Below are 27,638 nucleotides of genomic sequence, written 5' to 3' on the forward strand. Positions count from 1 at the left end.
TTAGTATCCTGCTAGGTAGCCTGAATTAAACGTTCTGTTTTACCCACATATTAGGGATCTTTTCAAAGCCATCCATCCATCCATCCATTGTCTCCCGCTTATCCGAGGTCGGGTCGCGGGGGCAGCAGCTTGAGCAGAGATGCCCAGACTTCCCTCTCCCCGGCCACTTCTTCTAGCTCTTCCGGGAGAATCCCAAGGCGTTCCCAGGCCAGTCGAGAGACATAGTCCCTCCAGCGTGTCCTGGATCTTCCCCGGGGCCTCCTCCCGGTTGGACGTGCCCGGAACACCTCACCAGGGAGGCGTCCAGGAGGCATCCTGATCAAAGCCCAAAAACTCAATTTCACATACGAGGAACCTATCCCAGAGTTCTACAATGAACCATACAACTGACGAAAGCAGCATTAAGGAACCATTATTTTTAAGAGTGTAAGTCTGCCACCGCACATCACACCATTCATAACCCCATGCCTGCTGGGTTCAAACCTAATTCATTTCAAATCTGTACTACCTTTGTCACGATTACAAAATGCTGAAAATTATTCACATCATTCACTTGTGTTCTGGACTCATTTATTTTAATACAGGGTCACAGTTTAGGTTTAGGTTTAGGTTTCTTTATTTAGTCATGTTTACACAGGAAAACATGAAATTTGCCTTCTCAGTTGCATCTAATAACAGGTAACAGACAGAATGAAATAAAACAGACAAATAGAAATAAGAAAGGTTAAGGTAAGGCAGTTAGATAAAACATATTTACACCAAAAAAAAAAAAAGGTAACAGGATATATATCAAAACTTTAAACATTATCTCCGATATTTCTTATTGAAAAGTCGTATGGCACTAGGAAGAAAGGAGTTTCTGGAGCGATTTGTGTGGGTTTTCAAAGCAACTATCCTTCCTGATTTACTGAAGTTTAGCTCTACATGTAATGGATGTCTGTCATCAGTTGAGATGATTTCCAGTTTCTTTAGCATTGCCCTCTGACACACACTAGTCAAATCATCTACATCAGCCCCAATAACTTTAGCTGCATACTTTGTAATCTGCTGGAGCTTTTTTGAGTTTTGGTTTGTCAGACTATTAAACCAGGCAATGAAACTGAAAGTGATCACAGACTGGATCATACTACGATAGAAGGACAACATGAGGTCCTTGTCTACTTTAAATAGGTTGAGTTTATGGAGGAGAAATAAGCGCTGGTTGCATTTAGAAAATAATTTTTTTGTATTTGTATTCCAGTTAAGATTGTTATCTAGGTAAGTTCCTAAGTATTTATATTCATTCACTATTTCTACCTCCTCTCCCAGAACTACAATAGGTGAACATACAGATTTCTGTCTCTTAAAATCAAATATCATTTCTTTGGTCTTTTTTACATTCAGAGTGAGAGAGAATTCCTCGGGGAATCCTGTGGGGTGTACTCCGAGAGTATGGGGTACCGGCCCCCCTGATAAGGGCTGTTCAGTCCCTGTACGATCGGTGCCAGAGCTTGGTCCGCATTGCCGGCAGTAAGTCGAACCCGTTTCCAGTGAGAGTTGGACTCCGCCAGGGCTGCCCTTTGTCACCGATTCTGTTCATAACTTTTATGGACAGAATTTCTAGGCGCAGCCAGGGTGTTGAGGGGGTCCGGTTTGGTGGGCTCAGGATTGGGTCACTGCTTTTTGCAGATGATGTTGTCCTGTTTGCTTCATCAGGCCGTGATCTTCAGCTCTCTCTGGATCGGTTCGCAGCCGAGTGTGAAGCGGCTGGGATGGGAATCAGCACCTCCAAATCCGAGACCATGGTCCTCAGCCGGAAAAGGGTGGAGTGCCCTCTCAGGGTAGGTAGCGAGATCCTGCCCCAAGTGGAGGAGTTCAAGTATCTCGAGGTCTTGTTCACGAGTGAGGGAAGAATGGAGCGTGAGATCGACAGGCGGATCGGTGCGGCATCCGCAGTAATGCGGGCATTGCATCGGTCTGTCGTGGTGAAAAAGGAGCTGAGCCGCAAGGCGAAGCTCTCAATTTACCAGTCGATCTATGTTCCTACCCTCACCTATGGTCATGAGCTATGGGTAGTGACCGAAAGAACAAGATCGCGAATACAAGCGGCTGAAATGAGTTTCCTCCGCAGGGTGTCTGGGCTTTCCCTTAAAGATAGGGTGAGAAGCTCAGTCATCCGGGAGGGGCTCAGAGTAGAGCCGCTGCTCCTCCGCATCGAGAGGAGTCAGATGAGGTGGCTCGGGCATCTGATCAGGATGCCTCCTGGACGCCTCCCTGGTGAGGTGTTCCGGGCACGTCCAACCGGGAGGAGGCCCCGGGGAAGACCCAGGACACGCTGGAGGGACTATGTCTCTCGACTGGCCTGGGAACGCCTTGGGATTCTCCCGGAAGAGCTAGAAGAAGTGGCCGGGGAGAGGGAAGTCTGGGCATCTCTGCTCAAGCTGCTGCCCCCGCGACCCGACCTCGGATAAGCGGGAGACAATGGATGGATGGATGGATGAGTGAGAGAGTTTTTATTGCACCAGTTTCCCATACAGTCCACTTGATTTAGATAGTGGCTTTCATCCTCCCCAGATATGCATCCTATGATCATGGTGTGATCCGCATACTTAATAATGGAGCAGTGGCCATTGTTCTGTCTCAGGTCACTTGTGGGACTAGTGTCAATGTCAGCAGTATACCGAGTAAGGCAGGAACCAGCAATGGAGGCAACACAGTCCACAGTTATTACACATGGCTACTTAAGAGTGACCAAATAAACTAAGTTGTTGTATCTACTTAGTGTGCCATAAAAGACTCTACACACATAACGACTTGGGCAGGATTTGAACCCAAAACGCCGGCCCCATAGAGCAGCAGCAGTGCTAACCACTGCATCAGTGACACACTCTAAAAAGTTCTGGCTGGTGACAGACTTTGCCTGTTTGAGGGTTTATTGACCTTTTAAGAAAACAGGCTTAAGAGATCTAGCCATTTAAGGGCTACCTTGAGCTTAGGCATGCAAGGACATCAGAGGCTAGTAAAGGGGCTCTAGGTTACTGTCCTTGTAGCTTCACAGGACTGCTTCTGACCCTGAAGTTAGCCAAGGACTGGGTGCGTTTAAAAGCTGTCACCTCAGGAGGTATTGCATCTGGAACTGGGAGAGGAGTATCAGGTGGGAAAGGTGGGAGAGGCTGTTATGATTTGAGGCACTTTTTAAAGGTATTTTCTTCCAGCTTTTGAAGGTGGTGTGTTGGGAGGAGTGGATAATGGAAGTTCAAATTTCATCCATTCTAGGATGTATATTTAACAATGTCTTTTTTATTCTCATTAAATTTTGATGTTTTCCATTTAGTTTTCTTGTGAAAGAGGTGGAGATTCAGCATATTTGGCTAGGCCCAGAGAAGTAAAAGGAGATGTATTTGTTTTCTGTTTGCTTAGATAATTCAGTTCTTTATGTGCTGATCTGAATGTACACCTTGTGTTTTTAGTATATACAATGCTAATAAAACATATTTGCACCTAGGAGGTTTTCACATTTTATTATAAGACAACATCGAATCACAGTGGATTTAATTTGGCTTTTTTGACATTGATCACAATTACAAATATAAAACACAAAATAATTGATTGCAAAATTATTCACTTTCTTTAATATGTCACACCTAAATCTTCACTGGTACAGAGAAGCATCCACATAGCTGGATGCTGCAACTTCCATACTTCGTAGCAGGGGTGGTGTGTTTTTAATAATGTGGTGTTCAAAAGAGGCGTTTAGTTTGATAGCCAAAAAATTCAATTTTGGTCTCATCAAACCCCAGACTTCTGGTCAAGCTCAGGCTGAGATGTCATCAGAGACTTTCACTCTACTGCTTTCTTATAAAACTACATCTGGTCAAGCTCATAGGAGATGTCTGCAAGGTCTCTCTAATTTTGGGCATCATAGCTGGTAACTGCTTCGGAGTTCTCAAACTTTTCTAGGTGGCCACCCTCACTTGTCTTCTTCTTGCACAACCATTCAGTTTTTGTGGACAGCTTGTTTTAGGTGGATTTATAGTTACGTTCTTCTCTTTTCATTCCCTAATCATTGATTCTACTGGACTGCAAGGCATACAGTATGCAATGACTTGGATATTTTCTCATCTCCATCCTGCTTTTCAATTACCTTTTCACTGAGTTTCTTCGAGTGTTCTTTTGTCTTCATGGTGCAGGTCAGACCACCATACTGAATCATCACAAGTTGGTCCTTCCAGATAAGTTGCATATATACTGCCATCAGCTGAAACCCCACTCAGGTGAGCTCCTTTGAACTAATTATGGAACATCTGAAAACCAATTGGCTCCTCCAGTGGTGATGATTTAAGTGTGTCATATTAAGGGGGTGAATACTCATGTGATCAATTATTTTATATTTATAATAATTTGCCCCACTTTCCAGAGTCTTTTCTGTTGATCGGTGTCAAAAAACCCAAATCAAATCTGCTGTGTTTCATTGCTGTATTATAATAAAAGGTGAAATCTTCCAAGAGGGTAAATAATGTTTACAAGCACTGTAATAAAAGAGCAATGCAAAAAAAAACACATTAAAATAACTGTATATATTTACATAAAAAAAATAAGGTTAACAATTAAAAATATTTTTAAATAGATCAATGCATGTATATTTAGATTTAAGCCTTGCTTATAGCTACTAATATCAAGTTTTTGTTTCAATGTGCAATAATATTTTATGTATACATATCTGTTGTATTGTCAAAGACTCAGAATAGCGCCGAATTAAAACCAAATGTTTGCATTTTAAATATTTTATGTAACATGGAAATATTGTAGTACCATATTTTCTCTAAAACATCTGCTCCACTGCATTTAGTTATGTTCTCATATTGTACTTTAAAAATATACATTTTAACAATGAACTTTTTCCAATTTTTTAATAAGTGGATCTGTGAATATAAAAACACTGTTACAAGTTGTATATTGATTTTAAAATGTAGAATTTAGTTAAATGTAATGATTACATAGCCAATATAAGTAGTTTACCCCAAAACAATATACCTTTATTTTGAGGCTTCTTGTTCTGAAACCATTGTAAAATATATGTTATATGTACAGTTTAATTGAATATTAATGATAAGAGCATTTTAATTGTTCATTGAATTTATTTTTCTCTTACAAACAATACAGTTGTCTATGCTTCTGATCATTTTTTAATGTTAAGTACAGTAGTTGTAATGAAAAAAGGAAACAGATAAAGAGTTGGGGCACAGTGGTGATCCCCATATACAGTAACTGGCAGTTCAAAAAATAAGCACAAATTGCAATTTTGGGTCCTTTCAGATGTGAGTCTGTCTGAATGACTTCAAGTGGGCGATGGTGCTGGGGGACAGGAAATGGTGAGTTCAGGTAGTTGGGACCTAGAAGTGACGTCATTCGGGATGCAACTTTTAATCACTACTTCTGAAGAGGGGGGAAGAGTAAAGGCATTTAGGCAACAGTGCCACCCCACTGTTTGGGAGGGTAATTGTATTTATATGAACCTTGAAGTTGTCTCTCAGCGTCACGTGTGGCATGGTTAACTGGTAAACTTTCTTACAGCTCATTTTCAGCAGCTTCTTGGTATTATTTTAGCTACCAGGGCTACCCATGGATCTTTACCTTGTTACATTTATTAATATTCTGAACCCATTTCTGTCAATCCAGTTTGAGAGGGTGCAGTATATCTGAGAAGTGGGGTGTCAGTCCATCACAGGACTAGTGCATCCACAACACTCAGCGATTCTTTATCAATGAAGAATTGTCAATCAGCTCGCATGTCTTTGGGACAGAGGAGGAAATGGAGAGGTGCAGAGACCCCACACAAACATGTAGAGAATCTGCATACAACACATAGAGAGTGATGCAGTTTGAACCTTTGTTTCTGAAGCTGTATGTCAACCAACAGAGCATTACATTCTCAGTCCTGCTTAATTCAATGCAGCATCACCGATGACTGTGGGCTATCTTAGAGGCACTGGGCATAATAATATATAGAGTAGATAACACCACAGCAAACTATCGGATCAGGACATAATTCAGACAATCCTGGGCAAGAACTCCTCCAGTTTGTTTAAACTTGTCTGAAGCAACTTTAAAAAGTATACTGGAAAAATTCAAATATGGAAATCCTGAAAGCCTCCAGCATTTGGATTACTAAAATTTACTTTGAATCTGATATGCTTGTTGCGTGAATGTGTTGTTTAGAATAGATGATGGGATTTTGATATAGTTTAATGAAAATGTGAAACAGAACAATTTGAGGGTTGTTAAAGGAAGTGATTCCCAAAACACGACTTTGATTCGTTGCATTTGCCTATTTTGTTAATGTGTCTCAATTTGCATGCAGCATCTGAAACAATTAATCCACTTCCAAATCTCTTTACACACACACACACACATATGCACACACACACACACACACAACAGAACATATCTACTTTAAAGCCAGAGAAAAGCCAAGCAAAATGACACCTTTTATTGGCTAACTAAAAAGATTACAATATGCAAGCTTTCGAGGCAACTCAGGCCCCTTCTTCAGGCAAGATGTAAGAAGGGGCCTGAATTGCCTCGAAAGCTTGCATATTGTAATCTTTTTAGTTAGCCAATAAAAGGTGTCATTTTGCTTGGCTTTTCTCTACATTCATAACGGCTAACACGGTACAACACCCTAGTACTACTTTAAAGTCAGTAAGGCGACTTGTTGAGCATCATGCAGTGAGTAAGTAGTGGGATGTCCTGACAATCAATGGCTCTGTTTTTAAGCTGTAACTTGATATGAGAACATTTGTAGGCTCCATGCAGAATCTGAAGTTACTCTGTGTATTCCCATACCTGCATCCAGTTTATAAATCTTTTAATCCATCCTCTATCACTCACACAGAGTCATATAAGAGGTGCCAGTTAGTCTAACTTCCAAACAGATTATCCACACAGACACAGGAAGAACATGCAATGCGTACAGTGTAGGACTATGGAGCTGTCAGGCAGCAGCAGCACAGGCTTTCTGTGTCACAGTAGTCAACTTTGATTAAATAATTAGCATTTGAGTGTTTAAGGAGTGATTTGACAAGATATTAAATCCACATTGTAAAAGGTGGAATACCCAACAGTGTGGCACGAATAAGTTAGTTATTACCAGCTTACTTGCTATCAGGGATTCCCTCCCATCTTGGCAACTTCAGCTTGTGGTCTTATGTTCTTCTGCCTTCATTTTACTGTATAGCTTTTATCCTGTCAAGGCACTTGTGGTCTATTTAAAACACCTTCTATTATTCACTTCAAAACCAACAATTATAGTTGTCAGTTTAATATGTAGAAAAGTTTTTTCTCTGCCAGCATACTGAATTTAGCATTGTTAATAGCTGTACCAAAATTTTAAAAAATGCTTAACTGATTCTTTATGATTCTTTTAATGAAAGCTATGTTCATTTCAATTTTTTTCTATACAGTGGTAGCACAGACGAGTAGAGGGGACCTCAGTATTAGGTCACGGAATCCCTCAATAAAAGGACCCGCTATTAGGTAGTCAGCAGCTATGACAGGCTTCACCTCACAAAGCTGCTATTCAGCCTGACATCTCAATGAGCAGCCAGCGCCAGCCTTTTACAAGGACCATTTCACGGCTGATGTTTTTGTCCGTGGCACCCCTCTGGGCTGCTCCCGTGGTGCAAGGGTCCCAGAGCTGAGGGGGGAAGGACTTTCGTCACGGCCCGCTGCCCCTCAATTGCAGTCTGGGGTTCTTCTACAAAACAAGCTCACTCCAAATACTGTCTGTTTGCATATGAATGGGCTGGCCATTGTCTCAGTCCGAATGCATATTAATCTTGTCTGGAAATGAACGAAGGAGCTGAAAAACCTCTCTGCCTAATAAACTAATTAATCAGAAGGTGGGATGGGATTGAAAATTCTGATATCTGTTCTGTCAGATACTCCTCAGTTAGAGTAACTGCCTGATAAATAAATGTAGACCACTACAGAATATTACTTTCTTCTGTGTATCCTAACAATACAACAAATTCTATTAAGTGAAAGAGCTGGGAAGTAGGTAATATCATTACTGGGGAGTTAGACAGTATCTCCTTGGTTAAAGATGACATTGTACAGATCCATTTTGAGAAGATCAATTTATAAATTAAAAATCAGTAAGTGTAGCCATACTTTTTTCAGAATGTACAGTCCTTAATTAAATTAGAACAAATCGATTCATTATGAAATCGGACATTGCTAGATGTGATTAAAACATAGGCACGAATTTATCACAGTTAATGTTTTATTAATATTTTTGTATTAAAATTTTGAAGTTAAAGTCATCTATTACAAGAGAAGCATATGGAAAAAGTACAATAGTAATAGAAAATATTAACAATGCAGATAAAAAGTATTCCACCGAAAGCTTTCACATTTTCTTATTACACAACATCACAGTGGACTGAACGTGGCTTTTTTGACTATGATACATAGTGTAATAGATGGCCTGCAGCTCATCCCAGCCGTGGGCACCACCAGGGGGCACTGCGGGAACCCAACAGGGCTATGCCAAACTCCAACTTCCATGGAGCCCTGTGGGAATCAGAGGCACAGCTGCAACTCAGGGGGTCTGCCATCCAGTGCTCCGGGGGAGGCAGTGCACTAAAGAAACTGCCCTCCACTATCCTTCCATTCCTTGGGCATCCCAGCCGGGATGGGCTGCTGGCCATCCTTTACAGCAGAAAAAGACTCTATGATGTCAAAGTGAAAACAGATCTGTGCAAAGCGATCTACATTAATCACAAGTGTTAAACACAAAAATGACTGATCGCCCCTTAATATGACAGCCCTAAATCATTACTGGTGCAGCCAGTTAGTTTAAAAGTCACCTAATTAGTTCAATGAAGATCAACTGCCTGGGGTTTCAATTGACTGTAGTTTAAATGCACCTTATCTGGAAGTGCCAGCTTGTGGTGAGTCTAAGCTACACAATGAAGACAAAAGAACACTCCAAGTAGTTTCATGAAAAGGTGGTTAAAAAGCACAAGTTAGAGGACAGAGAGAAGAAAATATTCAAGTCACTGAATATCACTTGGAGTTCAGTTAAATCCGCCATTAAAAATGGAAAGGTATGGTACAGCTGTAAATCTGCCTAGAGAAGGCCATCCATAAAAACAGAGGGATCATGCAAGAACAAGACAAGTGAGAGAAGCCACCAAGAGACCTATGAGAACTCTGAACGGCATTATAAGCTATAGTAGCTAAGATTGGAGAGACTTTGGAGACAACAATTGAGCGACCAAGAGACCTCTGAGAGCTCTAAGGGAATTACAAGCTATGATGGCTAAGATTGGAGAGACTTTGGCGACAACAATTGTGCTTCTTACCCATCAGACTAAATACCATATTTGAACACTGCACATTATCTAAACCATACCAAAACATGGTGGGTGCATCATCATGCTGTGGGGAAGCTTCTCTGGAGCAGGTCCCAGAATGCTTGTGAGAGTAGAGGGGAAAATGAATGCAGGAAAATACAGTGAAATCACGGAGGAAAACATGATGCAGTCTGCAAGAAACCTGCGTCTTGGAAGAAGAGTTGTTTTCCAGCAAGACAATGACATCAAGTTTAAAGTCAAAGCTATACAGGAATGGCTTCAAAACAACAAAGCTAATGTCCTGCAATGGCCAAGTCAGAGTCTAGATCTCAATCCAATTGAGAATTTGTGGCTGGACTTCAGAAAGGCTCTTCACTCAAGATCCCCATGCAACCTGACAGAGCCTGAACAGTTTTGCAAAGAAGAATGCAGAAAATGGCAGTGCCCAGATGTGCAAAGCTGATAGACAGAGAGACCTGTGCACACAGACTCAGGGCTTTCATGCCTGCCAAAGGTGCCTCTACTAAATACTGACTTGAAGGGGGTGAATACTTAAACAGTCATTTATTTTGTGCTTTAAATTTGTAATTAATTTTGATCAGTTTTGTCAAAATGGGTCGTGAACCATGAACTTATGATTTAGACCACTTAGCAGAGATGTGTTTTCACTTTGACATTAAAGTGTCTTTTTCTGTTGATCAATGTGAAAAAAGCCAAATTAAATCCGCTCTGATTTATTTAATATAAAATTAATTATTATTAAATTAATAATTTAATAATAAAATCTGAAAATTTTCAAAGTGGTGAATACATTTTATAGGCAGTGTATGTCCAACCAATACAGAACACTTTCTAGCACAAGGATAAAGATTATTAAAATATATTAAAGAGTATTAAAATATATCTTTATGTTTCTGTTATATATGTATTAAAATATATAACTTCATTTTATTTACAGTAATAGAAAAAACAAATCAGCTTGGGTGTTGTGAAGGAAATAAAAGCAAAACAAAGATCCTTTATAAATAAAGAATTTATTAAATCTCTCTATTATATAAAAAATCCTGAGACGAGACGAAACTTTTTAGCCTGGGACGAGACAAGACTTTTTCAGAGAGATTACTTTCATGTCCCGCGAGACGAGACTTTGTGCCAAGAGATTTAAACACGCCGGGGGCTGGAACTCAAAGACAAAGAGTATATGACAAAGTAGAACGTCGTAAAGAATTCAAAAACTTTGGCACAATACACATGCAGAGCAGGTTAGAGATAATAGAAGTGCTAAAATTCGAAAGTCTCAAAAAAATGATAGTAAAGATCGCATTAGCGGTAACAAATGGAAATTATTACTCGGTGAAATAACAGTGAAAAGAGATTGACTATATTGTTCTGATTTAAACTTTAAGTCGGAGACTTGTAGATTGTCTAATTCATGTTGCCATCAGGGAAAAGTAGTGTTTCTTCCTAATGAAGAGGCGTATCTGCGAGAATTAAAAGATTTGTTGTTTGGTGAAAGTGAAATCCACATACGCGAGTAGGAAGAGACGTGAAGTGGCTGGCACATAGCCCAGGCCGGGAGGGGGGTTGGCAAGTGAAGCGAGCAGGGGGCGAAGCCTCCTAGTTATTCCAAAATTTAAGCATAATCAAGTAGTATGAAGAGTTCACTTGCTTTTCTCCAGATTAATTAAAATATGCCAACCTTTTTGGAGGGATGACTTCAAAACATTTGTTTAAAAGAAATCCAAGACAGTGTGAATAGTTTTGATAAGCACCGTATAACTATACAACTAAGTATGAAAAAGCAGCTGCTGGTTTAAAACATCAGAAAATCAGATGTAGACAGAAATGACGTCCTTGTCAAAAATGTAAAGACAAAGTGATTCAAAAAAACCCAAAATGTAAGACAAAAAAAAGAAGTTGAAACACATGCTGAACAAGTTAAAAAAATGCCAGAAAAAAATCAGAAAAGTTTATATCCTCAGTCTCAGACAGAGATAAGGCGTCAAGGATGAACGTGTATTCCGTCATGTTACCTATGTCACATGCTGTGAATTTCCTGCAGAAAAAAACATGGCAACAGGTACTCCAAAACGCACAAGATAACAATGCTTGAGACAGTCCCAAAAAGGCATTTGAAATGTTTCAATTACATTTTCAAAATTATAACAACAAAAAAAGACAGAAAATGATTTTCAAAATAGACTCTACAAGGATATAAAAGCCCACAGTAAATTAAAAAAAATAATAATTAAATAATGCAAGAGTGAAAACCCAATACAAATTAAAACAAGAATATCACACATCAGTAAGCCATCATCGTTGCTCAAACACTCCTGGCATAAGCTCTGTTGGCGTTGAACTGTATGAAATGAGTTTTTAATGGATTGAATGAGAGACCAAATCAGATCCATTCCTTCTGAAATCAGGTCAGTTATGGCTCCACACTTCACTAACAGAAGTATTCTGCTGAGGCTGCATTCACACTCTGATGAGCTGGGTGCCCTCCAAGGCTAGTATTCATATAGTTGAGACGCCAGTAAAACTTAACAGTTCCAAACAACTTGGCTACTGACTAATGGAAAAGCTCCTAAAGAAGTTGAGAATCATGTTGAAGATCCACAAGAAAATGAGTCTTTAGAGATTCCAATAGATACTATGCCAACAGGAAGAATCCACACTCAGCTGAGGTTTAATACAAAATTCATAAAATTTGTGCCGCTTAACAGGTACCAATTCAACTCTCAGATACTTATAGACATTTTCACCTCTGAAGTGTTTCACTAAAGACTAAATTGAAATGTCACCTAGCTGGCACCTAGCTGAGATGAGAGACACTTTTTAAGAGGACTCATTTAACATGGAACATAGGGACTGTCAAATTAGTGATCTTAACACCAGCAGATCAGAGATTAAAACAGAGGAAGCCGTGGCACCTGCTGTAATAATTCATAAAATGATTTTATACATGCATGTTAATTTAGAAGAGATTTCCCCAAAATGCCACTTTTGTATTAGGAGTTTCTGCTGCGACCCAACTGATATAGTCAAAAGAGTAATGCCATGTCTAACAAAGCTTATTTCTGTTGACAAAATTTTGTGAAAATAATGAGGCATTGGGTCGAGGGCAACTTAATGGATTGCACTTTTGTTTTAAATTTGTTGTTTGTCCTAAAAAGTCCATCCATACGTCAGTTTGTTGAACATGCTTCATCCAAAGCAGCATGTGATGTAATCTTATGAACACACACTAACCCTCACTCATTCATAGGTGGCCTGTTTAATCTAACACTCTACTCTTTATGTACAATGTGTTAGGAACCCCCACATATCCACAGAGAAAACACAGGGACAAAACTTACACCCAGTGTGTTGTAACTGAGAGTCACCCATGCTGACTGCCGTGCCACCATATCGCCGTTCTTAAAAAATCATAGGTAATCACTCACAAGGAAAAGAAAAGGGTTAAAGGGGTACACATAAACAATAATTTGAGGATTCTTGAGCTGTGTGTTCAGGCCAATGTACAGATGTACCACACTAGATGGGAAAGAGATTTTCTTACGCTCTTCCTTAATCATTGTTGTTTTTAATTTTGTTTTACTCATGTTTCACATTTAATTTAGATTGCTTAATTATTTCCTCTCATTACACAACAGTTGGGTGTTTGAAAAGCTAATATGCCCACATAGCTGCAAAATTTAATTCCTGTCATATTCTGAATGAAAAACTGCCACCTACCTTCTACAGTAAGTCTTGGTTTAAGTGACTCTTCTTCTTTACCTATTAATGCATACTGCAGAAATTCTGAAAAAACTTCTTATCAGTTTTCCATTTCAGACAACTATACTTAATTACCTCCCAAGGTAAGGCTGGTAAAATTGGACTTACCTGCATTTTATGAAGACTGTGGGCTTAAGGCTTACATTCTCAGGATTCTGTGTACACTGAGGTCAATCTCTTCTCTGTTAACTTTAGCTTAATACTATTTACACTTTATCTCCCAGTTATATTATTACAAATCTGGAGGTTTATATACATAAATGTGGATAGATAGATAGATAGATAGATAGATAGATAGATAGATAGATAGATAGATAGATAGATAGATAGATAGATAGATAGATAGATAGATAGATAGATAGATAGATAGATAGATAGATAGAGTAAGCGAGTGTGTGTATGTATGTAAGTACAGTATCTGGGAATGGACTGACGCCCTTCCCAGGGTTTGTTCTTTCCTTGCACTAATGCTACCAGGCTGCAGCCCTTACAGCCGTGACCTGACCAGAACAGATTCATTAATGAATGGATGGATCTGCTCCAATAATCTTTCAAATGTGTGATGTGCTCTGAACGGGTAAATGAGAAAGAAAAGATCACAAATGCTTTGCTTCCAACTAACAGTTTGGTTGGAATTGGCATAAGTAGTCATCACAACCATTCAACATATAAGAAAAATGAGTAAATAAACATGAAACATTATACAACATATGATTTATTGTCTCTTGTTCTATTTCAAAGCTTTGTATATTTTGCATTTATCCTTACTTAGTGTTTTATGCCAATATTTTTTTATCCAATTTTTTTTGTGCTCCATTGTTCTTTTTGAATTTCTGTAAAGTGTTTTAAGCATAGGAAAGGTGTTATATAAATAAAATGTATTGTTATTAGTAGTAAAAGGACTTAAAATCTAAAGCAAAAGTAACACACAGCTAAGGGCAATCCCTGATAGCTAGCAGCCTTAAAAATACAAAACGAGATTGTCCAACATCTAGTCCTGGAGGAAAGATGGCCCCTTTGTTGAAGGACAGTGATGGACTGGTGTCCCAACCACATTGGGAATTGACCCCTTGCCAGGAATGGAAGGTTGCCAGTTTAAATCCCTTAAACACAAGAGGAGACTCTACTCCTTTGGGCCCTTGAGCAAGGCCCTTAACCTGTAATTGCTTTGTCCTAGGTATGACGTTAATCTGCATTCATCCCTGCAGGTAGGCCCTCCAACTTCCAAGGAAATCTTGGAGGTTAGTGGCAGGATTAACACTCCAGCCACCATAAAAACCTCCCACTGTTCTAGTGGGGTGCTGAGGTGTACTCGAGTCCCATTCCAGGTGTTTCGTCGTGAGGTGGGTGTGGCAACATCCTATCAGCGCATGCTCTGAATGTCTCTCTCTCTCTCTCTCTCTCTCTCTCTCTCAGGAAGGTAGGTAGGTAGGTAGAATAATGGAGATTCCAGGAGAGTTAGCTTTTCTGGTGTATTTACTCCTATGACATGCTAGTGCGCATTGCTCTTGTGTCACTGCTCCCATTTTCTAGTCATGTACAGTACGATTTTCTATGTTGTAATGTTCTGGGGTGGTAACATCATTTCAGGAAAGTCCCAACAAGCTAATTAAAAGGGCAAAATCAGTTATGGGATGCACTCTGGACCCCCTGGAGGTCGTAGCAATAGAGAGAATTAAAAAAAAAATGAGTGCCATAATGACCAATGCTGTTATCCTCTCTCTGACATACTTGCATTGAGGACGTTCAGCCAGCAAATTATTCAGCAGAAGTGTGTCAAGAAAAGCTACTGGGTGCTCCATTTTTACCAACAGCAATATGCTTGTGTAATACCTCACTATGACTGGGACTGCCAAGTCAGATGTTTTCTTTCTTTCTAATTTTCTTGCTTTATACTCTTTGTGTTGTGTGTTCAGACCAAAGTGTATGTGTATATTTATTTATTTACTTACTTATCTACCTATTTAAAAAGCTTCTGTAAAAAGCCAAATTTCCCCCTCGGGACAAGTAAAGTTCTATCTGTCTATCTATGTTGGGAACTGTAGTCCTGTGGAATAACTGTGCTGCATGCCATTGGTACCAACAGGGGGAGCTGCAGGGATAAACCGTCCTTACTTTGTAAAACGTCCACCTGACCCGGAAGTGCTTCCTTTTGGACTTGGATTGAAGACCAGGATCCGTTTTAAAAGGAGCCCTCTGCCTGAGGGAAGAGGAGTAGGGAGGAAGAGGAAGGATTCACCATCCCTGTATGTACTATGCTGTGTAAAGGTATTTGAAAGAAATAAGTATTTGAACCCATAACTGTGTTAGTTGTGTTTAGGGTTTGGGGCTCCATGACACCCTTTGTTGTCTATACAGTTAAATAATAAAACAACAGAGTTAAAACTACATACAAAGCTAAGCCTTACTGCCAAAAAGACCTAAAAGTACCGGTATGTGAATAAAAATAAGTTTTTAACTGTGAGTTGTAGATAGATTTGGAAAATGGCAGACATATACCGGGATTACGGGACTACTTTGAAGCATTATTTTGTATTTGAATCTATTGGTGATGGTATGGTGCCTGTCCAGAGCTGTTTCCTGCCTTGCACCCAGTGCTGCCAGGAGGGGCTCTAACCCCACAGGACCCAGAAATGGCTTAAGCAGTTTAAGAAGGCATGAGTGGAAACAAAAAGTTTATTTAATATAAAAATATTACTTTCAAACTGAAAAAGTAAATTAATTTTATTATTCCTTTTTTATGTGTCTATGTAAATATTAGATCCAACAATAAACCTGTGCTCTAGAGTGGTTATCAGAATGAAATTTTTGTTTAAGGCCGACAGTTCCCTTTTCCAACATCTGTTACCTTATGTTGTTCATTTTAGAGTCAGTCCATAAAGTCGTGACAGACTGCAGCATCCTAGAAGTTTTAAAACCAGAAAATGACCAATCTGATTATGACATTGAGCTGATTAGACTTTTCAATTAAGGAAGATGTCATACCCAGACAAAATGAGACGCTAATCACTTTGTTACAATGGTCAGGTTTTCTGGAGTAAGCAGTCTGACAACAGATTTGCTCGGTTCATCTTGTAGTAGCCTAATTCATGCTAATCTACTTTGTTTATGTCCTTCTCTTCATAGATTTGGGCAGTAGGTATTGTTTCTTTGAAATCTAAGCAGTAAAGATGTGTCATGGCGGCCTTCGAGCCTAGCTGTGGACAATTCTCGCTCTCAGCGCCTCTCACACAGGACCCTCTTGGAGGGAGGGGCTGGAGGAGCTCTCATCTCAGATGCTTATTCTTTTAATTAGACACTTAGAGAATTAGCCCCCAAGACTGTATCTCTCTTCATTCTGCATGCCTGCTCAATGAGGGGTATTACAGACAGAAGAGCCGAGACTTATTAGCATAATCCACCAGGTTCATTTGAATGGGATTTTAACTCTCTGTACCCTCTCTCTGACCACAGCTCAAAGGGAGTGAAGATCTGTGGAGTCGGGGGGCCCAGCGATCCGAGTGAGAAAATTAAGACCTCTGGTCCCCTTTAAATCCCAAGGAATTTCTAATTAAACATGGTGCTTAGGCTTTTGCAGAGATTCTTGAAGTTGCAATCTGTCCCTGCAGAGGAACTCAAGTGGGGGTAGGGGGTATAAATGCCTGCTATTTTTCTTTATTCTTTCTTTAGATCTCTACTGTCAGAAGAGGACAGAATCCTCTCTTTGGCAGATGAAAGTTGACAAAACCTTCTTGAAGTCAGTGAAATAAAAAGAATGTTCTATTCTTATATATGCAGTAGGGAAAAAAATAGATTAAAATATGCAAGGCTTTCAAATCAAGTACATAATACACTGGCTGGATAGCACACTCGGGCTTTACTCAGGAGTTCTGTGGGAATGCCGGAGATTTATGCATGTCAAGCTAGAGTAATATTTCTTTCTTTTGTGCTTTAAGCACCATCCTTTTTAATTCATGTTATAGTGCTACTAATGTTTAGGCATAAAATTCATTTCCTTACAGAGTTATCCTTATCAGATGAGGTGGTCTGACATCGCTAAAGGTAATTTGATTTTCAGAGCTTTGTCGTCCTGCTCGTTTGCTTCAGTTGATGGCTTGCACAGCTGTATACAGTGCTTTATAATAGTGCTGACAATAAAATGATTTATATGTACAATATGATGGAAATCATTTTTAAATGTCTGTTATCCGAAAGAAATTGTCATTGTTTGCCCATGAAAACTTTGAATGTTCTGAAAAAATATGAGTAATTAATACTTGGCATTTTACATTTACGCAGATGCTTTTTATCCAAAGCGACTTACAAAACAGGTCAACATAAGTAAACATGAAAGTTTGAGAGACTGTTTGGGAACAAGTGTTACGGGACAAGGGTACAAGAAGTGAAGAGCTCAGAACAAAATACAAGAGAGTTACACTTCCTAGATCAGTGTTTCCCAACTTTTTTTTTCTGTAGTGGCACACTTTTAGCAACCAAAAACATGCTAAGGCACAGTACTATTCAACTAACCACAAAGACATATATCTCATACACATGCTCAACTGTTCAAAATGGTGGCATTACCGGAGATGCAGATAAACAGGCAGCTCTGAGATCAGTGTTGGCAGACATGACACTTTGTGAGCACTTTGCTGGCATCGCTCGGCTTCTTTGTCCTTTTGTTCGCCCCTGTCTGCCTGAGGGGCAACTCGTATCCCCACTGTCCACCAGCACTGTGATGCTTGCTGGCAACCATACACCATGCAGATGAACTCTAGCATCCTGGAGACACTTCTGAGGTGCTCTAAATGCTGTGTATGCAACATAACGATCACAGAGCTGCTTTTATGCCAGCTTCTCCAGGTGGTCCTGCCCTCCTCCTCCTCCCAAGCAGCTTGTCTTGCTCAGGTTCAGACCCAGGTGTGCTACACTGTTATTTCCATGGTACATCTGGGTAGCTCTCATAGTGCACCACTCTGCCGCGCCAGACTAGTTGAAAAACTACTGTCCTACATAATAAAAACCCAAATAAGAGTCTTTGAATGCTTCTTAAACACATTGAGAGAGTCAGATTTTTGAATGGAGGCTTGCAGCTCATTCCACCAGCAAGGAGCTACTCTACACTACACTGAAGTGTCTGGATGATTGAGATATGACACCACACAGAGGTGGCATCATCAGACCTTAGTGGTCAAGAAGAGGCATAGGACCTCATATGTGTCTCCATATATATAAGTGCTGACTCATGAACTGCTCTGTGCTCTGCAATTAATACATGTTACTACAGGGAGTCAATGTGGTGATCAGCAAAGAGAAGTGACGTGTGCCCACCTTGGCTGGTTTCGTTCCAGATATGCTACTGCACTTTTGCTGGGTGGCACACACTGGCAGCAGAGAGTTGCAGTAATCCAAACATGACAAGACCAGAGTCTGGACCAGGAGTTGAGCTGCATACTCGGCCAGATGTGGTCTGATCCTGTGGATGTTGTATAGAGTGAATCTGCAAGAGGAAGTTAAACCCTAGTGACATGGTCCTTATGCCATTTTAGAATGAAAGGTTTAAATGTTTGTAGGGTCATTGTTGTCACACGTACAGAGGACAGTGAAAATTTTACTTGCATGTACTAATCAACAAGCCCCACCTCACCAGTCTCTGGCACCATGATCAGTGAGTATTTACCTAGATAGGAGGTGAAAAGGAGACCCAAGAAAGAGAAAGTACAATTGCTTAGTAGTTAGTACAAAGTTTGTACAATTTGGTGAAACCTTTCTTAATTGCACTCTTGTGTTTCTCTGTTATGGCTCCTTGTGTTTATTTTTAAATTATCAGGAAAATTTATGTTTAACTTCCAGCAAATGATGACTTGTAAGTAGAAAATGGGAATCACAAACATGTAGTGGTATTATTTTAATTCATTAAATTCATAATAGTTGTGAGGAGAAACGTGGCAGTACAGGGTAAAGTGTTAGGGTCCCAGTGAGATTCCCGTTTAAAAGCGACAAAGCTAAGTTAAAAAAAAAATGGCAAAAAAAGCCAAAAAGGTGAATGGTTAATGTTCACTGATTATTAACAGTCATATGTTATTAGAACATTACAACAATCTACATGAGAACAGGCCATTCAGACCCACAAACCTCACTGTTCTTAACCCCTTAATTCTTCTAATGAAGTCGAGTTTTGAAAGTGCCTAAAGTCCTACTGCCTACCACACTTACTCTGTAACGTGTTCCATGTGTCTATGTTCTCTTTGTGAAGAAAAACTTCTTAATGTTTGTGTGAAATTTACCGTTAACAAGTTTCCAACTGTGCCCCGTTGTTCTTGATGAACTCACTTTAAAGTCACAGTCTTGATCCACTGGACTAATTCCCTTCATAATTTTTAAAATTTCAATCATGTGTCCTCGTAATCTTCTTTTGCTTCTTTTGCAGTCTGGCTCTGATAGTCGCAGTCTGTTGAGTAAACGCTGACTTCTGATTGTGTTATTTCTTTTATAGCAGGGTGACTGGAAGGAGCAGGGATTTCATGCGGTCCTCTTCCACACTTGGCCTGGAAGAGGAAGAAAGGTTAGTAGCTGAGTCTCACCCTCACCTGTCCTCCAGTCTACTTCATGAGTTGAGCCTCCCACATGCTTCTCTAGCATGAATGTCTGACATTGTACACAAATGAACAGACAAATTTATAGAATATTAATGACATACTTATGAACGAGTGATAATTTTAAACTCTGACATGTGCTCAAATCACAGGGCACCAGCAGAATTTAGTTAGGAATGTAATTGGAAGACAAATCATGACCAAGCAACAAGTGGTGAGTTGTAATCAACAAGTCAAAAAAACAAATAACTAAAGCTCAATATGTGTGACAGAAATCTTAGTCAAATAGAGATGGCAGAAATTCGAAAACCAAAATGTTAATCTTAAATCATAGTCAAAAGGCACAGCCAGAATTTGTTAACCAGAAACATTTCAAAACAACAAAGGGAGAAGCCTTCTTTGCATTAAGTTTTCCCCTGAAAAAACAAACCAAAAAAACAACATAGAAACACAGACTGGATTGGTCTGCGAACACAGATGTCCTCTACAGGAAGGGGCAGAGCAGAAAACTCAGATCATTCAATATATGTGAGGAAATGTTCTATCAGTCATTGGCCAGTGTCCTCATTTTTGCTGCCTTTTGTTGGGGAGGCAGTATGACAGATAAGAACACTGAGAGGCTGAACAAGCTGGTGAAGAAGGCTGGCTCGATGCTGGGCAGGACTGTGAACTCAATGGGAACTGTGGTAGAAAAGTGTATGGGGAAGAAGGTGCGGGCTATCTTTGACAGTAGCAGTCACCCTCTCCGTAACATTTAGGTGCGTCAGAGAAGTAAATGTAGCAGTCGTTCCTCCCCCACACTATGTGAATCTTCAGTTCCTCCTGGGGGGTAAACGTTAACATTATTCAAAATTATTGTCTGTTATACCTGCATTTCTATCACTCTTTAATTTAATAATTGTTTTTTAATCAATATGCTGCTGCTGGAGTATGTGAATTTCCCTTTGGGATTAATAAAGTATCTATCTATCTATCTATCTATCTATCTATCTATCTATCTATCTATCTATCTATCTATCTATCTATCTATCTATCTATCTATCTATCTATCTATCTATCTATCTATCTATCTATCTATCTATCTATCTATCTATCTTTTGTCATGGGGGCCCCGGCCAGGACACCTCTGCCTTGGAAGGACCAGGGGAGCAAGTGTGCACAGAGCATCACCTCCCCCTGAGCGCTAGATGGCAGCTCCCCTGGATGGCAGCGATACCTTGGACTCCCGCAGGGCTTCATGGGAATTGGAGTTTGTTACAGCCATGTTGGGACCCGGGGGTGCCGCCAGGATGTGCTGCAACTGTCCCCGGTCAACGAACACCTGGAGCACTACTTCCTATATAAGGGACCAGCAGACACTACTCCGAGAGCCAGAGTCGGGAGGAGGGAGACAAAGCTTGCCATACAAAAAGTATTATGTGTACTTAGTGCTTGTTGGGACTGTGTTGTGCCTGTGGGAAACGGGGAAGGCGTTACCCACAGGGGAAGAAAAATAAGAATAAAAACTGTTTTTATTAGTGTGCCTCCTGTGTCTGTCTGTGTTGGGTCAGGCGCTGGTATAGCGCTTTTGTTACAGTATCTATCTATCTATCTATCTATCTATCTATCTATCTATCTATCTATCTATCTATCTATCTATCTATCTATCTATCTATCTATCTATCTATCTATCTATCTATCTATCTATCTAAAATATTTTTTCACCAACAATATTTTAATACCAAAACTTCAACATAACTAGAGTGGGAAAACTATGTCTAGTGTCCAGTGCTGTCCTGATGTAGATTTAGTGCAAGTCCTTTGTGTGACATGTTTTGAAAAAGTCACCAACACACAACCCAATATCACAATTGGAACAGTAGAAGCATGTTTCTTTATGAACTTTTCTTATAATATTTTTTCTGGTGCTGTGCATGATCCGCATGATAGGCACAGCCCATTGTGTTATTGTTGGCTACGACAACACAAGACTTAATGACTTCTGCATTTAGCAGTGCTTAGGGGGCTAACATCTTTCTTGTCCTTCCATTTGATCAAAATAATTTTGCCTTTTTTGCCATACACCTACTTGCACCACAGTGAACCTTCAGTTGAGCAAATTCACTACACATCTCATGGTAGTTTGGTCATACAGTGTCTTGTGCATTAGTTTCACTATCAATGTCAACATCTGATGGCCAGTTCACATTGTCATCCCTATCGCTTGATTCAACTAATGTTCCAGGTTCAGTTTGTTCTAAAACTGGCTTTACAGCTTCTCATTTAGACATCACTGTTTATTTTACTTGAAGGTTGCGCTCCACTCATGAATATTGATGAGTTGCCATTTGGTGGCAAAACACATAGAAATATTCATGATTTTTTTTCAGCATGGTGTTATTTTATCCAAAACACGACAGCAAATTACTGTTCTGAATGTTATTGTGGGTTGATGCTGCATTTTGGATTATAATAGCTTTTCAAGATAGACACTCAAGGTTAACCATTTTTACATAGAATTCCAAGCCCAAGAGAGGCTCAGGGGTAACACTAAAGAATTTAAAGTTTTAAGGTTTGGGCTGAATGCAATCAAGGACAACCAGGAAACGAATGATACAACCTTTATATTATTGTTATGAGCGGAACAATTCTGGTTAATCTTGCCTAGCAATGACATAGCAATTGTCTACAAGCACTTCCTATTAATGATGGCTTCCATAGGAAGAACAAAATGCTGAGAATGCTACTTATTTTAAACATACTTAAAAACATATCTGTTATACTCCTCCCCTGGCATGCTGTTTTTTATGTTTATTTTCTTCAGATTTTATGTTAACAGTGTCTTTATGTCAATTTGTTTTCTGCTGTGTTCCTTGTGGTTTCTGGGTGCTTCACCAAGAGGCGGGTGCCATCTGCCCATCACTGTCAAAGAACTGTGCATTTTCCTCAGGCTTTATAGTGTTTTTGGGTTTTTTTGCTTGCATTTTATGATGTTTTTCTGCTTATTGCTTTATGTATTGTCGCAGACGGCTGGGGTCCTTATCTTCACTGTATGGACTGGGGGAGCAAGCCTGGTCAGGACAGTACCTCCCCCGGAATGCTAGATGGCAGCCCCCCTGGGTTGCAGTGGTGCCTAGGACTCCCGCAGGGCTTCATGGGAGTTGGAGTTTGGTGCAGCCCTGTTGGGATCCGTGGGCGCTGCCAGGGGGTTCAGTAGCTGCTGCTGAACCCTACAGAGCAGCTCTTCTGCCACACCCAAAATGCTGCCGGAATTAGGTCTTCTATCACCTGGAGCACTTCTGGGTGCCTTATAAAAGGAGCCAGCAGCCACTACTCCGGGAGCCAGAGTCGGGAGGAGGGAGATGAAGCTTGCCGGAGAGGAGTGATGGAGAAAAGGAAAAGATAAGAATTACTATTGTGTGGTATTGTGTTCTAGACTGTGTTTTGTCTTTGTGGTGACAGGGAAGACGTTCTCCACGAGGGAAGAAAAAGGAAAATAAAAGCCCTGTGTGCGTCTGTCTGTGTCAGGGCTGGCCTTTACAGTATACTGTATATTGCATTTCTTTTTTATTCTAGTTTTTCATTCATTATGAAATGAGCTGGACATTTAAGTAGAATTTTTCTAATAAAGTGTAAATGTCAGACTGGATGGACTGGTATCCCGACTAGGGTTGGGGCTGATTCTCTGGCCGGGAGAACATAATGGATTTAGCACAAGAATGGAGACACAGCTCGGCTGGAATGTTCCTCAGTTTCTGTCCCAGTCAAGACAATCGCATAATGGATGGATGAAGGACAAGTGCATCTTTTGAACAATTCATCTCCCAGCACAAGAGGTGGCAGTGCTCCCCTGGTTGGAGCCCAGTATGGAAACCTGCAGGATTGCCTTGGTATTGGAAGTATAGAAGAGTGAACCTGTTGGGGCCCTGGGGTGCTGTAGGAGGCCATTGTAAAGAATGAAGCTCCCTTTTTTTTGGAGCTTCTTTATGAAGTGCTTCTGGCATGCTATTCCATGACACTCCTGGGTCCAGCATAAAAGGAGCCACTCTGCCTCATCCTGCTGATTCACAATCAGGAGGTAGAGGGTGAAGCTCCTGTGGAGGAGTGGAAGGGGATGAAGGAGGAGAAGGAGCGTATTTAATGACAAGTACATTGTTGGATTGATCTTAAAAAGCCTGTGAACTTGTGTCTGGGTAATAAAGACCTTTTATTTTATCCCTAACTGTGTTTTGTGGAGTTTTGTCTGCTGTTTGGGCCTCAGTTGCACCACCTTGTGGTCACAAAGGATAAATTAAATTCAACTACATGAGCAAGGTGGCCTGGTAGTTTTGCACTTTAGATGATGCCAATCACTAAAGTATATAAAATAAAAATTATTTTATATAAAATCTACACAACATGACATTATAAAAGAAACAACACATGTAAAGAAAAATATTTTATCTCTTATGACCACCATGAATATAAAAAAAATAAATTTATATTTAATAAATTCTATGTGTGGTTTTATTTATAATAACTAGGTTTACAAATTCTTCCAGAAAATGTTTTACTTTATATAGACAATTATTGACAAAAAAGAATGCGTAAAAATTGTCGGGCACAGTAATTCACATCAGGATAACTAAAGCCAATTACACTAGCTGTCACTCTTGCTTAAATAAAAGAAAATGAGCAAGTATACATTTTTACGGTAATAAAATAATCGTGCAACTTCAGGTAGTTCATGAAGTCACTAACTAAGCAAAGACCAAAACTCGTTTTCAATATTCAAGGTGTTGCATATTTTTAAAGCGGTAATTGCAGTGTATTATGTGCCTCTCTGGGGCGGCACGGTGGCGCAGTGGTAGCGCTGCTGCCTCACAGTAAGGAGGCCTGGGTTTGCTTCCCGGGTCCTCCCTGCGTGGAGTTTGCATGTTCTTCCTGTGTCTGCGTGGGTTTCCTCCCACAGTCCAAAGATTCTAAATTGTCTCAAGTGTGTGCTGGGTGTGTGAGTTGTGCCCTGTGGTGGGCTGACGCCATGCCGGGGAGTTGTTCCTGCCTTGCACCCTGTGTTGGCTGGGATTGGCTCCAGCAGACCCCCGTGACCCTGTGTTCGGATTCAGCGGGTTGGAAAATGGATGGATGGATGGATGGATAATGGATGGATGGATGTGCCTCTCTTTTTGAAAGATATTATATTTATAAAGTTTATTCTTTAAAGTGGACTAATCAAATACTATCCAAAATTCACTCTGTATAGCTAGCAAGGTGTAATGCATCAATTTTGTGAATTTTCTGGGTTTTTTTTATTAATTACTATTTTTCATATTTTTATGTAATTTCTTTTATGTGTGTCGATGGTTTAGCATTTATGTACTGTTTCTTAAATATGCAGTCTTTTCATGTGTTGTGTATGTGGAGCCCAAGGAGGCGGGCCACCCTAGTGTCACTGCGGCTTTGTGTTCACACAGGAAAGAAAGCAGTGGAGCACTCAGTATGTATTTGGACTTTAAAACCAAGTATTCCCACTTCTGGAGTTTTCTTTTTCTTGGATTTTTTTGGGCTGTTGTTTTTTGGAATGTGCACTGGGAGTTGTGTACTTTGAATTGGCTTTATCCATCCATCCATCCATTGTCTCCCGCTTATCCGAGGTCGGGTCGCGGGGGCAGCAGCTTGAGCAGAGATGCCCAGACTCCCCTCTCCCTGGCCACTTCTTCTAGCTCTTCCGGGAGAATCCCAAGGCGTTCCCAGGCCAGTCGAGATACATAGTCCCTCCAACGTGTCCTGGGTCTTCCCCGGGGCCTCCTCCCGGTTAGACGTGCCCGGAACACCTCACCAGGGAGGCGTCCAGGAGGCATCCTGATCAGATGCCCGAGCCACCTCATCTGACTCCTCTCGATGCGGAGGAGCAGCGGCTCTACTCTGAGCCCCTCCCGGATGACTGAGCTTCTCACCCTATCTTTAAGGGAAAGCCCAGACACCCTGCGGAGGAAACTCATTTCAGCCGCTTGTATTCGCGATCTCGTTCTTTCGGGCACTACCCATAGCTCATGACCATAGGTGAGGGTAGGAACATAGATCGACTGGTAAATTGAGAGCTTCGCCTTGCGGCTCAGCTCCTTTTTCACCACGACAGACCGATGCAGAGCCCGCATTACTGCGGATGCCGCACTGATCCGCCTGTCAATCTCACGCTCCATTCTTCCCTCACTCGTGAACAAGACCCCGAGATACTTGAACTCCTCCACTTGGGGCAGGATCTCACCACCAACCCTGAGAGGGCACTCCACCCTTTTCCGGCTGAGGACCATGGTCTCGGATTTGGAGGTGCTGATTCTCATCCCAGCCGCTTCACACTCAGCTGCGAACCGATCCAGAGAGAGCTGAAGATCACGGCCTGATGAAGCAAACAGGACAACATCATCTGCAAAAAGCAGTGACCCAATCCTGAGCCCACCAAACCGGAACCCCTCAACGCCCTGGCTGCGCCTAGAAATTCTGTCCATAAAAGTTATGAACAGAATCGGTGACAAAGGGCAGCCCTGGTGGAGTCCAATTCTCACTGGAAACGGGTTTGACTTACTGCCGGCAATGCGGACCAGGCTCTGGCAACGATCGTACAGGGACCGAACAGCCCTTATCAGGGGCGCCGGTACCCCATACTCTCGGAGTACCCCCCACAGGATTCCCCGAGGGACACGGTCGAATGCCTTTTCCAAGTCCACAAAACACATGTAGATTGGTTGGGCAAACTCCCATGCACCCTCCAGGACCCTGCTAAGGGTATAGAGCTGGTCCACTGTTCCGCGACCAGGACGAAAACCACACTGTTCCTCCTGAATCCGAGGCTCGACTATCCGACGGACCCTCCTCTCCAGGACCCCTGAATAGACTTTTCCAGGGAGGCTGAGGAGTGTGATCCCTCTGTAGTTGGAACACACCCTCCGATCCCCTTTCTTAAAGAGGGGGACCACCACCCCGGTCTGCCAATCCAGAGGCACTGTCCCTGATGTCCATGCGATGTTGCAGAGGCGTGTCAACCAAGACAGCCCTACAACATCCAGAGCCTTGAGGAACTCCGGGCGTATCTCATCCACCCCCGGGGCCCTGCCACCAAGGAGTTTTTTGACCACCTCGGTGACCTCAGTCCCAGAGATGGGGGAGCCCACCTCTGAGTCCCCAGGCTCTGCTTCCTCATTGGAAGGCATGTTAGTGGGATTGAGAAGGTCTTCGAAGTACTCCCCCCACCGACCCACAATGTCCCGAGTCGAGGTCAGCAGCGCACCATCCCCACCATATACAGTGTTGACACTGCACTGCTTCCCCTTCCTGAGACGCCGGATGGTGGACCAGAATCTCTTCGAAGCCGTCCGAAAGTCGTTCTCCATGGCCTCCCCGAACTCCTCCCACGCCCGAGTTTTTGCCTCAGCAACCACCAAAGCCGCATTCCGCTTGGCCTGCCGGTACCTATCAGCTGCCTCCAGGGTCCCACAGGACAAAAGGGACCGGTAGGACTCCTTCTTCAGCTTGACGGCGTCCTTCACCGCCGGTGTCCACCAACGGGTTCGGGGATTGCCGCCACGACAGGCACCGACCACCTTACGGCCACAGCTCCGGTCAGCTGCCTCAACAATAGAGGCACGGAACATGGCCCATTCGGACTCAATGTCCCCCACCTCCCTCGGGACGTGGTCAAAGTTCTGCCGGAGGTGGGAGTTGAAGCTACTTCTGACAGGGGGCTCTGCCAGACGTTCCCAGCAGACCCTCACAACACGTTTGGGCCTACCACGCCTGACCGGCATCCTCCCCCACCATCAAAGCCAACTCACCACCAGGTGGTGATCAGTTGACAGCTCCGCCCCTCTCTTCACCCGAGTGTCCAAGACATGTGGCCGCAAGTCTGACGACACGACCACAAAGTCGATCATCGAAATGAGGCCTAGGGTGTCCTGGTGCCAAGTGCACATATGAACACCCCTATGCT

General features: G+C 41.6%; 1 protein-coding gene across 1 annotated transcript in view; it reads right to left on the reverse strand.

Annotated features, from left to right (window-relative positions):
* The window catches only part of LOC127529636 (uncharacterized), a 171,990-nt gene extending 145,876 nt beyond the window's left edge, over positions 1–26,114 (reverse strand). The window contains exon 1 of the mRNA XM_051933848.1: positions 25,486–26,114. Within this exon, the coding sequence (XP_051789808.1) occupies positions 25,486–25,995 (510 nt within the window). The 5' untranslated portion in view covers positions 25,996–26,114. The remainder of the gene's footprint in view (positions 1–25,485) is intronic.
* Between the last annotated feature and the right edge of the window lie 1,524 nt (positions 26,115–27,638).

This window comes from Erpetoichthys calabaricus, chromosome 11, assembly GCF_900747795.2.
Source record: "Erpetoichthys calabaricus chromosome 11, fErpCal1.3, whole genome shotgun sequence".
Classification (NCBI taxonomy): domain Eukaryota; kingdom Metazoa; phylum Chordata; class Cladistia; order Polypteriformes; family Polypteridae; genus Erpetoichthys; species Erpetoichthys calabaricus.